Below are 12,500 nucleotides of genomic sequence, written 5' to 3'. Positions count from 1 at the left end.
GGAGTCCAGTGTAAGGAACGATTTTGGCAGTGGTGAAAGTTGATCCCCAGGGTTGGACTCTTTAAAGGCTTGGACCAAGAAAGGTTGTCCCAGATGATCCTTAAAATCCCTTTCAACCTGGTATTTTCGGAAAAGAACTTGATATTGAAAAAGAGGCCTAACAAGGAAGTTTGTAATAAGTACTTTTATAGGTTAAAGAAAACTCTGCATGTTAGGCAAAGTGGTAGTGGTGGTGGTTTGTTTTTGTGTGTGGTTTTTTGTTTTTGTTTTTAAATACTGCCCTGAGTATTGAAGGGGATTTAAATGTAACTGTGGTGTTCTGGAATTGCTGTAATGGCATGGGGTTTCTTAAGTACCAGCGAGAGGAAACCAAAAAGTTTCTCATTTTACATGGACTTGTTTCATTCACCTGCTTTCAAAAACCAGGGAAAGCTGAACTTCTCTGGCAAGAGTCTGAGAGCTTGGGGGAGTTCACTGGAACAGGGCCTTTGTGGAGTCTGCTGTGACTTGGGCAGGGAGTGCTGCAAATGAAGGGACTGGATGTTGTTTCTTTGTAGTTTCCGAGGTCCTGGGGACTTCTGTTCTCCACTGAGCTAACAGGGATAAAGGCAAATCCAGCACAGTTTCAACTCCGTTTCTTTTGGCAACCTAAGTCATCACTTTTTGCAAAGTCCTAGAAGAAGCCATTTAAAAGTACAGTTTCATGCACCTCTGTCTTAAGTGTGATTTAACATTTTTTTAGTGTCATGCAAATCCCCACCTGCAGCTCCTAAGGGCAGATGTTTCCCAAATCTCAGTTTACAGTGCAGGATTTAAAAGGTGGCCCTTTGGAACTGGCATAAGGTGGTGAATTTTTGGCCATGACAGAAGGTGAATCAGTAGTTAAAAACCAGATATTTAATGCCATTTCAGCTGTCTGGACCTCCAGGGGTGCTCCAAGAGCTCCCAGATGTGCCCAAGCTCTGGCTGCTGTTCCAGACCCTGGGTCTTGCCATATCTCTCACTCTGTAAATAGTCTGAGTGCTGTAAAGTGCCTTAAAAAGGCACTAACACCTAAGTTTAGAGCTGTGAGTTGCTCTCTGGAGTGTTTATAGTTTGGGGTGACACAAGGAAAGGGAATCTGCTTTTAATTTAGTCTGGAGCTCCATACAGGATCTGTGTAAGCATTAAAGCATCTGCAGTGGCCAGGATCAGTATTTTCAGACGAGGGAAAAAGCCAAATCCCAGAATTCCCTTCAGCGCCAAAATATCAGAAGGCTACAATGTTCCTTTTTTTATAACAAAGGGAAACTATGTAGGAAAATGCAAACTTGTTAAGAGGCAAAATGTTTCATGGGGAACGTCTGAAGACACAATGTGCAAAATCTGAAGAGTGGTTGTTTTCTTCTTTAGGTAAAGAGCAGTCTGACGGATTGTGACCAAAAATAAAGAGTTTCGTAACTAAAAAACTATTTTTTTAAACAACAACAAAGATCCAAACAAAGAAAAGGGAGGGAGGGCTACAGGCTTTGGCAAGTTAAATGTAAAGCAATAGAAAATTAGGCTAAAAGTGGTCTTGAGGAGTAATTGGAAGGCTTTGAATCTAATAATAGTGATGGTAATGGCTTCAGCCCATCAGAAACAGCCTTCTCAGAAGATCTGTAAGGCTGATAAATGATCAGGACCTGAAGAGCTGTCAAGGAAGATAAAGCAGTTATAGAGAAGTAAATGAATTATTTGCATTGGTATTTATTGAAAAGGATGTTGGGAGGGTCATGGCTATAACCATTTATTTCAGTGATGGACAGAGGAAGCAGGGAAAAGAAGGTTTCAGATGGGTTTTCTTCTTGATTTGGAAGGATTCAGGTTAATTTTTAATCAAGATGATACTGGAACAGTCTGGTTTTGCATTAATGCAAATTCTTCAGCTAGAATTTATAGGATGAACACAAAATATGATTATTGGAATTCATCTGAGCCTTAGTTTACAACTCTTGAAAACAAAATTGATGCGTATGGAAAATGAATGCAGCATGTGTTTGATCAAAAAGAGAAAAATAGTTGCAAAATAATGTACTTGCTCATGATCTTCAAGGTATATTGTGAATCACAGCTGCTGAAAGCCAGCAGAACTTGCATTAATTACTTGAGTTTGTTCCTTTTTTTTCCAGTTTCAAACTTTCTTTCCCTAGAATATGCTAATGTTAAACAGTGCTTATGAGTGATTGTGGAAAAAGGTTCCAAATAAAATCTATCCTTTCTGAATTCTCACTGCCTGCTATTTTATTTGTTGTGAGTTTCAATTTTGGAGCAGCTCTTTTTTAGTACTTTTATTGCAGATTAGAAGCAGCCTTTTTTAGACACGAGATGTAGAAAGTTAGCAATGCAAATATGGATTATTCACCTTCCTAGAGAAACTTCATCTTACTGAAAAGCTCTTCCTAACCTTTGTTTTTATCAGGGAGAAAGAACAAGAAACACAAGAAGAGGAACATTTGATGGAAGAAAAGAAAAAGAAAAAGCAGGAAGAAAAGAAAAAGAAGGAAGGTGCTCAGAAAAAGGTTTGTTCACGTTCCTGTTGTGATTGATCCCTTCACTTTTAAATGTGCCTGTGGCTACTGATGCTGCAGCTTCACCTCTGGGAGTGAGCCTGGCACTGGATCATTGTCACTGGCTTGGGGACAGGCTGTGGTCACAGAATGCTGCCCACGCAGCCGTGCCAGGGCTGTGGCACTGCCCGTGCTCACCATGCCACACCTGGCCACTCCTCACCCAGAGTGCCTGGGTCAGCCCCAGCAGGTGCTGGAGGCACTCTGGGATCCCAGGCTCATTTTCACTGCTGGGCATTCTCCTCCCTCATTTTGTGGATTGCACAGTTGGTTTTAATTTGAAATAAGAGTTGATCGCTGTCTTTTCTGGTATAAAAATTGGGCATCATAAAAAATTCCAAACAGATTAAAAAATAAACAAGTCTTCTGTGAAAGCTGATAGTGTGGGTGGATCCAAAGGGATGCTGGGCAAAGTCACAGAAGTTAATTCTGCTGGGTGCTCAGGGGTTCACACACAGAGTGGGGGTCCAGAAAGCCCCTGCCCCTCAGGAGGGGGAAGGCTGGGGGGGTGGAGGGGGCTGCTGCCCTCTCTTGTCATTCTTTACACTTCTCTTTGGCATCTGCTTCTTCTTCAGGCAGACATTTCTATCACATGGACTTAAGTAAGATTCTCTGGTCCTTAAATGAAACAAATGCCTGATTTATGTAAGCAGTTTCTGCAAAAAAGTTAGGCCTGCAGCCCTGTAATTGTTAGGTATCATTTGCAGTATTGACAATTAGTTGATTTGTTTTGTTCTTCTCTTCTTTCAGGCTGCTGAACAAAAAACCAAAGGTAAATTCCTGTTTATTCTCTGTGAAATGTTTGATATTTTTATAAGCTTGTTTAAAAAATGTGTTTGTACTTTTCATTCATTGTGTCTGTGTAATGAGGGGAGTATATCTTCCTAGGATTGTTATGTTCCTGAAGTTTAGTTGGGATTCTCAGCATAAGCTTTGGCTTATCTTGCTGGGTATTCTATGGCAGCCTTTTGACAAGAATATATGGATTAATTTTCTGTGAACCATAACACAGCATGTGTCATCTCTTTTGTCAAGACAGATGCAGTTTTCCATTTAGTTGTTAGTAGTTATTTATCTGTTTCAAAGACAAGTAATTGCCCCTTTCCCCTTGCACAATTCAACTCAATTTAATGTGTAAACTCAATTCATGGAGCTTAGAAGAAACTATTTCCCCTGCTGCCACCAGTGCCTGTTTTTCTTTCTGTGTGGGTTTTCTGCCTGGGAAGAGAGTGGAGCTGCTTTGCAGCAGGGTCAGGAAGCAGCAGAGGTAAGGAATGCCTTCCCCTTTGGGGCAGTGGGCTGCCAGGTTCCCTGGGAGAAAAGGTAATGAAGCTGTGGCTTGCAGAAAGGTGAGGAAAAGAGGTAAGGGAATGTCTGTCCACTGCAGCTGATGGCTTACAGATCTTTTTGTGCCTCAGTTGTGAGCCAGCTCGAATGCATTGGCATTTCTTGGTGGAGAATTAGATGACAGACAGGCAAGTGGAGCTTCCCAGAGTCCCACAGAATGAGAATTAGAAAAGAGCCAAGCCTAACATAAGGGCTGGACTAAACAACTTAAATTTGAAACAGTTATGATTTATACATACAGCAGAAATTAAATATTACTTCAGCCATATGAATTCAGAAAAATTAAATAATAACTGCATGATAAACATACTGTAACAGTAATTTATTGAAAATCTGTCCTTTTATTTCTAAGTTTTTCCTTTGTAGAAGGGGAGAGGTCAGAAAGTTTTAGTTTGAATTCTGTAGCACCTGCACTGTGAGATCTCATGTCATTTATTATAACACTGAATTTTACTTTCAGGAGAAGGGAGCAGAGGTATGTGGGTCCCACCAAAACTTAGGTACATGAAAAACCTTGGAATTAAGATACATAAGAGCAATTTCTATCTAAATGGAATATTTCTGTTTTCACAGTATTGCTTGCTTTGTTCTCTGTATCAGCTCATTTCTGTGTGAAAAGATTTCACTGTTCTATAATGGATTATAATGACTTTTTAATATCACAATTCAGCAGCAGATGTTTTTGCTGTCAGGGTAACTAAATTCATTTTCACGTGGTAATGCAGTGGCTCTTCATTTCTGTTACGAGTGAGACACAGAGCCTTCTGCTTTCCCTCTGTGGGATGTTACTATTTCTGTCTGTGTTGTGACAGCTTTGCTTTTAATTGCTTGAAACTGCCACGTTTAAGTTTCTAGTTAATAACTTCAGTTTTTCAGGTATGCTCGTGAGTTTGTTTCTTTCAAATTTAGGGACTGCATTTCTCCATCTGTTGGATTTTTTTGTTCATTATCCATGTATTTAAGCAATTTCTATTGCTATAAAATATGGATCAGGAAGAAGACAGCAGTGGATAAGGAGAGTTTTGTTGGAGGTGAAGCAGCTTTGTCATTTATTATTTCATCTGTCAGAAGCAGTGATGCAGCTTTTGTGGTTCAGCACTTGGAAGGGGGATCTGTCCTACAGAGAGCCCAAAGCTCCTGTTCATGCTCAGGGCAAGGGCCAGGGGTTATTTACAGTCCTGGAAGTGACCCTTCTTTGAATTTCCTTTGTCTGGCAAATACTCATTGCTTTTCAGGTTGCTCTGTGGAAATGTTTTATTTCCACTTTATGGTGCAGTTCCTTACATTTATCTTTAGGAGGGATGTTCATGAGTTTATGAGAGATAGCAGGAATTTCTTAATATCGATAAAATATTAATACAGAATTAATGAGAGGAAAAATCTGAACTTTTTCTCTGCAATATTCAGAGTTGACTGTAAACTTTATTGCAGTGCTGCACCAAGTGCTTTATTTGGATACCTTTTCAAGGATGAGTGACACATGCTACTAGAACTAAATGGCAACACAGGGATTATCATTGAATTTAGTTAATTTATTTCCTATCTGGGACACAGCAATTAAATTAGTTGTGATGACAGGATGGCAGAGTAAAACTGAGTGAATGGACTGCAGCAGGTAATGCATGCCAGTGGGCAGGATGTATTAAATCAGAGATTAAAGCTGGACTGGAGCTGGGCATTTGCAAAATGTAGTTTTTAGTAGGTGAGATCTTTATAAATATGACTTAATGGAGCTCTTTGTGGTAACTTAAAAAAAATTGCTTAATTTTATGTGTGTGTCACTGAGTTCTGCAACTGGGTTGCCATGGCAGTGAGAGGTTGGGTCCTAGTGGAGAAAAAGAAATCAGACAAGTGCAGGTGGGATGTGGAAGGGTTTTTCAGTTTGTTTTTCAGCTGCCTGGGGCAGGGTGTTTGTGCAGCCCCCTGTTTGCTCTCAGCAGTGTTTGTGGAGGAGAAGGCACCTTGCTGGGTGGGTGGAAGGGCCAGGTGCTGAGGCTTGAGAGGGAGGGAGGGAGGGTTGTCTTTTGGGTTGGCTTCTTCTGTGCTAGAAACCTGTGACCAAGGTCTGATTCTTTTTGATGAATAGTTAGTTTTTCATGGATTTGTGTGTCACAGAGGTGTGAGTTGCTGTCCTGGGCAATAATGAGCTCGTGTTTTGTACGTGCAGCTCGGAGCTGATCTGGCTGCTGCAGGTTCAGTGTCTGGTGAGGCCTCAGGAAAGAGAAGGGAAGCAAGAGGAAGGAGGTTTCCTGTGGGGGTGTGTTTGTGGTGTGTTGTCAGTTCAGTCTTGCTCTGAGGCCTCAGCCCCAGCTGAATGTTTCCATTTGTGATGTGGAGCACAAACCTTTCCAAAATAAACATGAATTTCCACCCTTAGGGGAAAGGTATGTGCCTGCTGCAGGAGCCCAGGGCTAGGAGTGCTCCCTCACACAGCTCTTGCATCCACTGAAACAAATTATTTTCTCTTTTTTAACAATGATCCAACCCTTTAAATCATCTCTACATAACAGCTCCTTCAGTTTCTATTTTTTCCCCTTGCAACGTTGTTTGCTTGAGTATTTTTGTGAGGCTGGATCCTTTATAAATACCCTGTTGGCAACAATTCTAGGGAATGTGAAAAGAAGAAAGATTGGAGAGCTGATAAAGACCTGAAATGTTTCTCAATTACTTGAAAACAAATGAAAGTAGTCTTCCTGTTCAGCTGGAGAGAAGCACTGCAGAATTAGATGAGGTGGGAAATGAGCAGGTTTTTATTGCACATTCAAGTTGTTGTTCTTTTATGGTAATTTTTTTCAGAACAGGACTATTGAGCACAGGCTATTAGTGTTTATTTTACATGTATAAACTCTTGCCAGTTTATGTGCATTTGATCAAAAAACTTTGTGTGTAAGGGCTTTTCTAATGAAAACATTCAGCTGTAATTGTGAGCTCTGTTGTGTATGGTAAAGGGTCACTAGTATGGGAATGGCTGTTATTTAATAACTGCAGGGGCTTTAAGGGAGCTGTGCTTCTCATAAATGCTATCAGGGTGGGTTTTGCTGCTGCTTCTCTTCTAGCCATCCTCCTGCAGGTTTAGTCAGCACAGGTGATCAGCTCCTTGCCTGCTCCACTCCCACCTCAGCTGAATGCATTTGTTCAAAGCTGATATAAAATAACTTAAGTGGATTGTTACTCAAACATCCACCCTGGTAATTGAAAGGCAAAGTGTCCATCCAACCCTCCAGCATTATTTGCAATAAAGGTAAGTGCTAAATCTGCAAACAGAGAAGTAAAAACAGTTAAGTCTATATACTGCAGTTAGTCTAACATAAAAAGTATTTTGGTAAATATTTTGATTAAAAGTGTTAGCTGGAAAATATTTTTATCCCTTTACTCTAAAGCAGAGCTGGTCAATTTGTGCCTCTTGGACCTCCATGATCCCTGCAGGTCTGTCTGGCATGTTCATGGCATGGGACCAGGCAGGGAGAGCTGGGCTTTCCAAGGGGAAAAAGGGAATTTCAGCTCACTGCTGGGGAATGATGCAGCAGGATTGCAGGAGCTGGAGTGGCTGCAGTGATCCTGGGACTCAGCACTGCCTGTCCCCTGTGCCAGTGGTGCAGTGGCTCCCGAGCTGAGCATCATTCCCTTCCATCTGTGGTCTGGTGAGGAGCTGTCCCCTCCCCCAGGCTGTCTGGCTGTGTGCCTTGGGACTCCTCGGGCTGTGATGATTTTAATATGCAGCTCGCAGAGTCAGGGAGGTTGTCTGCAGCCTGGGAGATGACTCTGCCAGCGTTTATGCTTTCATACATTTTATTTTGGGGGATTGAACAGAAAACATTTAACAGTGTGTGGTTGCTGGGTAAAGCATTGTGGTGTCACAAATGTTGGCATACTTCCTTCAGGTTATCCCACAGGCAGAGCTGCACATTTTACCTGGAGGAACATGGAAAGGGAGTTTAAAGGAAAAAAAGAATGGATGAAAATATCTGAGATCACATCCTCTGCTCTGGCATTTCTGTTGGGATGACAGGAGTTGCAGCATACCTGTTTCCAAAGTTGGATTATTTTCATTTCCAAATCAGCCTTGTAGATTATTGCATATTTTAAAATTGATTCTTTACTCACCCTGCCCAAATGGGCTGTTAGAATGTTCTCTGCCTGTGCTCCTTTGTGTGTGTAACCTCCATTCTGCTCACAGAGAAATGAAGTTTGTGTGTATTGATAATGTGCTCCTTCTGCCTGTGGTAGATCTTTAGTGGCAGTTCCATAGCAAAAAAGGGAAAATGAAACTTTTTAGAGAATCTCATCAGGGTTTTAAGTAGAATTCTGACAGTATGTAACACAATCAGTCTTTTTAAAAAGAAAAGTCTTGAGTTTTTCTGGTTTATGTCATATTATTGTAGGAACCAGCAGAGGCTTTTTCCATAAGATTAGAAAATGTGTTCCAGCCTACAAATCAGGTATGATTTACAACAGATTTACAACCTCTGACTCATTTGAGTATTTATAGCTTGTGCTTGAATATCTGCCTCTGTCATCTTGTTAGTTAAGTGCTGTGTTTGTACTGAACTGCTGCACATTGTAGTGACAAAATGTGCCATAAATCATCATTGCAGAAGGAGGGGGAGCCCTGCAATAAGTTCTTCAATTAGATCTTAATATGCAGTCACTTGATAACTTAATGATAACCTGTGGCCATACGTTAAGGCTTTGTAACACAAAAATGTTTTCTTTTTGATAAACGTTATCATGGGGGTGTTCTGCTACTATAAGTATCTTTAAACAAACATGAATTTGTTCATAAAACCCACTGAGATATCACTTCTCTGATAGAGAGAGGAGTAATTACCATTTTACAGCCTGCACAGAATAGAGGATGGAGGTAATTTGTGGGTCCAGTACTGGGTGAAGAGGAGTAGAAAATGCAAAAAGATTGAAGCAGACAGGAGGAGCAATTTGTATAGTCAAGGAGTGAGCTTTGCAGATTCCTCTTCTGGAAATGGAAAAGCAGGTAAGGGCTCAAGTAGATACTCCTAGTGCTCCTCAGGTAGTTTTTATTCTCCTTAGAGAAGTCTGGTGTAGTTTGCTGTTCTGCAAATTTAGGCATGTGCTCATAATATAAATTACAGCAGAATATTGCTTTTTCTGGTTCCTCAGTTAGGAACGATATGGGTTCATCAGGTTGAAGATGGCAAGAGCCTGACCTTTAAGTAGTTAGTTCTAGAATTAGATAAAAATGGGAGTTTTCCAACACTAGACACAGTTGGTTAAAAGCACTTTTCAAATGCTCTAGGTTGTGAGTGTTGATACCCTGCTTGAAGGCAGCAGGACAACCTGTGCATCATCAAATCATCTTTACACAGCCCATTGTCAGGTGCATTTCTAGCCTGGGACATTATCTCTCCAAGAACACTCTTTGAAGAGAGAGCAAGCACAGACTGGGTGACACCAGCTGGGCTTTTCTAGTCTAGACTAATTGTCAGGGTGTCCCTTGGTGGGAAGGGCTCTCAGATAAATCCCAGTTTGCTTTCCCAGCAACAAAACTGCCAATACAGTTGTGGACAACGGGGTATTTTAATAGATAAATTTTAACCCAGCTGCACAGTGATAATGGTGTTGGTTATGATCAGACTGCACCCTGGGTTGTGGGTATTTATCTGCCCACAGTGGGTGCTTTGCTGCCTGCTGCTGTTCCCCAGAGCAGTGTGTGGGCTGTGAAACAGTCAAACTGCTGCTCTTTTGGCATTGCAGCAGCTCAGGCATTGGCAAATGCTCTATTCTTCTGTCAGTCTGCTTGTAAAGTAACTGTTTTCCAATTATAAATAGAATGTTGTCTGATATTTGCCCTCCATCAGAGCATATATGCCCCAGTATTTCCTTTGTAAGAGGTTTTGTATCTACTGATAGCAACAAACACCCATCCCACATCTCCTCCCCACCCTGCAGAGTCTCAGATTTGTTTCCTTGGAAGTGATTTCAGAGCAAAAATATAAGCACACTGTTCATCAGTGTGCTTCTTTCTCCCTTTACTTTCTGAACTATAGTCTGCTGTTCACTTTTATTGTTCTTCTAGAGAAACATGTCCATGAAGGCAGTTTCTGCTCTGTCTTGAGGCCTGGCTCACACAGGTTTTCATGGAGAGGGCAGCTAACAGTTTCCCATGAAAAAATGACCTATCAGCTTTGATTTATCTGCAGCGTGCTGACCACTTTCATTATTAGATTATCATCTTGCTACCTGGAGGAGGCTTGTAAGGCATATAAATATAATGTTGATAAGATCTGCAAACTGTGAGCTGGAGGAGAGGTTCATCAGGAAATGCATTAGCTCTCTTTTGTAATGATTGTTTTCAGATACATGCTGGGTTTCTAAGGTTACCTGATCCCTTCCTTGGGAAGGATGAAATCCACTTTGAACTGTAACACTAGTAGGTGCTCCTGGAATAGTTACTGTACAAATGCTGCAGAGGGTTATCTTGGGAAAAGGAAGGGAATGAAAACGTGGTTTTGATTTTTTTACACTGTGTGTGAAGCGTTTGGCCTGAGGGACCTTTGTGTTCTCTTGTTGACTGTCTGGTGTTGACATTCCTCTGCTCTGAGAACCCTCGGCTTCCCTGTGTTTTGCTAGATTATTTTAATGTTTTTCCTGAGTTGTTAAAGGTGGTAGCTCATACTTTACAAATCCTACAGGACTACTTCAGATGTCTGCTGAACCAGCTCACACTGTGGTAAATGCTCTGAAGTTCTGCTCAGGTGTGCATGTGCAGCTGATCCTTCAGGTTATTCCTGAACTGGTTCAGGCAGTGCAGAGTGCTCCAGCATCCAGAGAGGAGGTGATTTTCCCTGCAGGCATCCTGCCCCTGTGGGGTGCCAGCAGTGGCTCATGCTCAGCTTCTTGTGGGACCTGTGTTTAATTTAACAGCACCACGAGTCCTGCCTGGGCGTGGCAGCCACTGGCATTGTCACCTGCCCAGTGGGAACAGCTGAACTCGGTGTGACTCAGGCTCCTGCTGGCCTCTTCCCATGTTAACTGAAGTTGTTCTTTGTTTTTGCAGAGTCTCCTGAAGACCTGTCCTCCTGTTACCAGGATGCTCTCAACATTTCAGGCATAATTTATGATTTGGCTACTGTCTTTTTTCATAAGCCACAATTTTGTCACCTTTAGGAGGCCAGACAGGCTCTCATGAACTTCTCTTTTGAAGCACATGAGTTACTAATTGAGAGAATTGATGATTCTTCAACTCTTAAAAATTCGAATGCCACTTTGAGGTCTTACTATCACATCACTAGATACATCCCTCTAGGTGAGCAAAAAGGGATGGTCTTAACCCTCTCCTCTCTCTCAAACAGGCCCAACAGATGTTCTTGAATGATGTTTTGATTATTCTTGGAAAGGCATCTTCACATGCAGTCTGTCTTTGTTATAACTTAAGCCCCTTCCTTCTTGGCTGCTTGGCCCAGGAGAGCTGATCTTCCCCTCCACTGCAGAGGCCTTTTTGTGTCTCCTGTTTTTTACTGAACAGCCCATCCAGTTTTCCCTGATGCTACCATTTTCAGGCTGTTTTTCAAACTATAATAAATTATGTTTTTCTTCTTTGGAAGTCCTTCCAGTTAGTGGAGAATTATTTTTTTAAAATGCAATATCTGTGTATTGTGGTTTAACCCCTGGCAGGAGCTGGGGCTCACTCCCCCCTGGCAGGATGTGGAGAGAATTAGAGGAGTAAAAGTGAGAAAACTCGTGGGTTGAGATGAAAACAGTTTAATCAGTAAAGCAAAAGTCACACACACACAGGGAGAGCAAAGCAGGGAGTGGATTCCCCACTCCCATGGCAGGCAGCAGCAGGGCTCCATCCCAGGAGCAGTGCCTGGGGAGGACAAACACCACCACTGCAAACATCCCCATCTTCTCCTTGTCCCCCAGCTGTGTGTGGTGATGGTGGCACCATCTGCTGTGGAGTGTTCCCTGGGCTCAGCTGGGGTCAGCTGTCCTGGCTGTGTCCCCTCCCAGCCCCTGGTGTCCCCCCAGGCTCCTGGCTGGGCTGAGGAGCAGAGCAGCCTGGGCTCTCTGTGAGCACTGCTCAGCAGTACCAAAAACACCCTGGCTTATCAGCACAGATCCAAACCACAGCCCACAGCAGCTCCTGTAAGAAATTAACTCTGTCCCAGCCCAAAGCAGCACACTGCCATTGGAGAGTTGTTAAGAAGCCCCTGAGTTAATCTGAGTTACCCTGCTGCTGTTCACAAGTCAAACCTGAGGCTGATTTCTTGTCTGTGCCTTTCAGGCTCACCCCATTGCAGAGCTCTGTAATCCAGGCTGTTCAGGGCAGTGCTAATTCTTCTCTTTCACTTTTCTGTCCCTAAACTCAGCTTGCTATGAAAACTCACAAGTTTCAGATACCTTATCCCATAAAGACCTTGATTTGATAATGTGCAGTTTCTTTTGCACTCCCTATTTCTCCTGTTTAATCACTCCCCATTTTCCCCCTGAAGTATACATTTAAATGTATTCCTTGCTTTAATTTCCCCAAAGTTTCCACTGCAGTTGTTCAGGCCTGATTGGCAAACCATGAGAAGCCTTCCTGCAGGT

General features: G+C 42.2%; 1 protein-coding gene across 4 annotated transcripts in view; it reads left to right on the top strand.

Moving 5' to 3' along the window:
- The window catches only part of TNRC6C (trinucleotide repeat containing adaptor 6C), a 95,986-nt gene that overhangs the window by 17,802 nt on the left and 65,684 nt on the right, over positions 1-12,500 (top strand). For 2 of the 4 annotated variants that reach the window (XM_064395840.1, XM_064395844.1), the window contains exon 1: positions 8,357-8,374. Coding sequence is in view for 1 of the 4 variants with exons in the window: in XM_064395841.1 (XP_064251911.1) it covers positions 2,478-2,540; positions 3,339-3,360 (85 nt within the window). In the remaining 3 variants the exon portion in view is untranslated. Of the gene's footprint in view, positions 1-2,440; positions 2,541-3,338; positions 3,361-8,356; positions 8,375-12,500 lie in introns of those variants that run through there. The other 2 variants (XM_064395841.1, XM_064395834.1) reach the window with 2 other exon arrangements.

This window comes from Passer domesticus, chromosome 20, assembly GCF_036417665.1.
Source record: "Passer domesticus isolate bPasDom1 chromosome 20, bPasDom1.hap1, whole genome shotgun sequence".
In the NCBI taxonomy this organism is placed as follows: Eukaryota; Metazoa; Chordata; class Aves; order Passeriformes; family Passeridae; genus Passer; species Passer domesticus.
The sequence above is the reverse complement of the archived record's forward strand: the minus strand, read 5'-3'. Positions and strand labels throughout refer to the sequence as shown.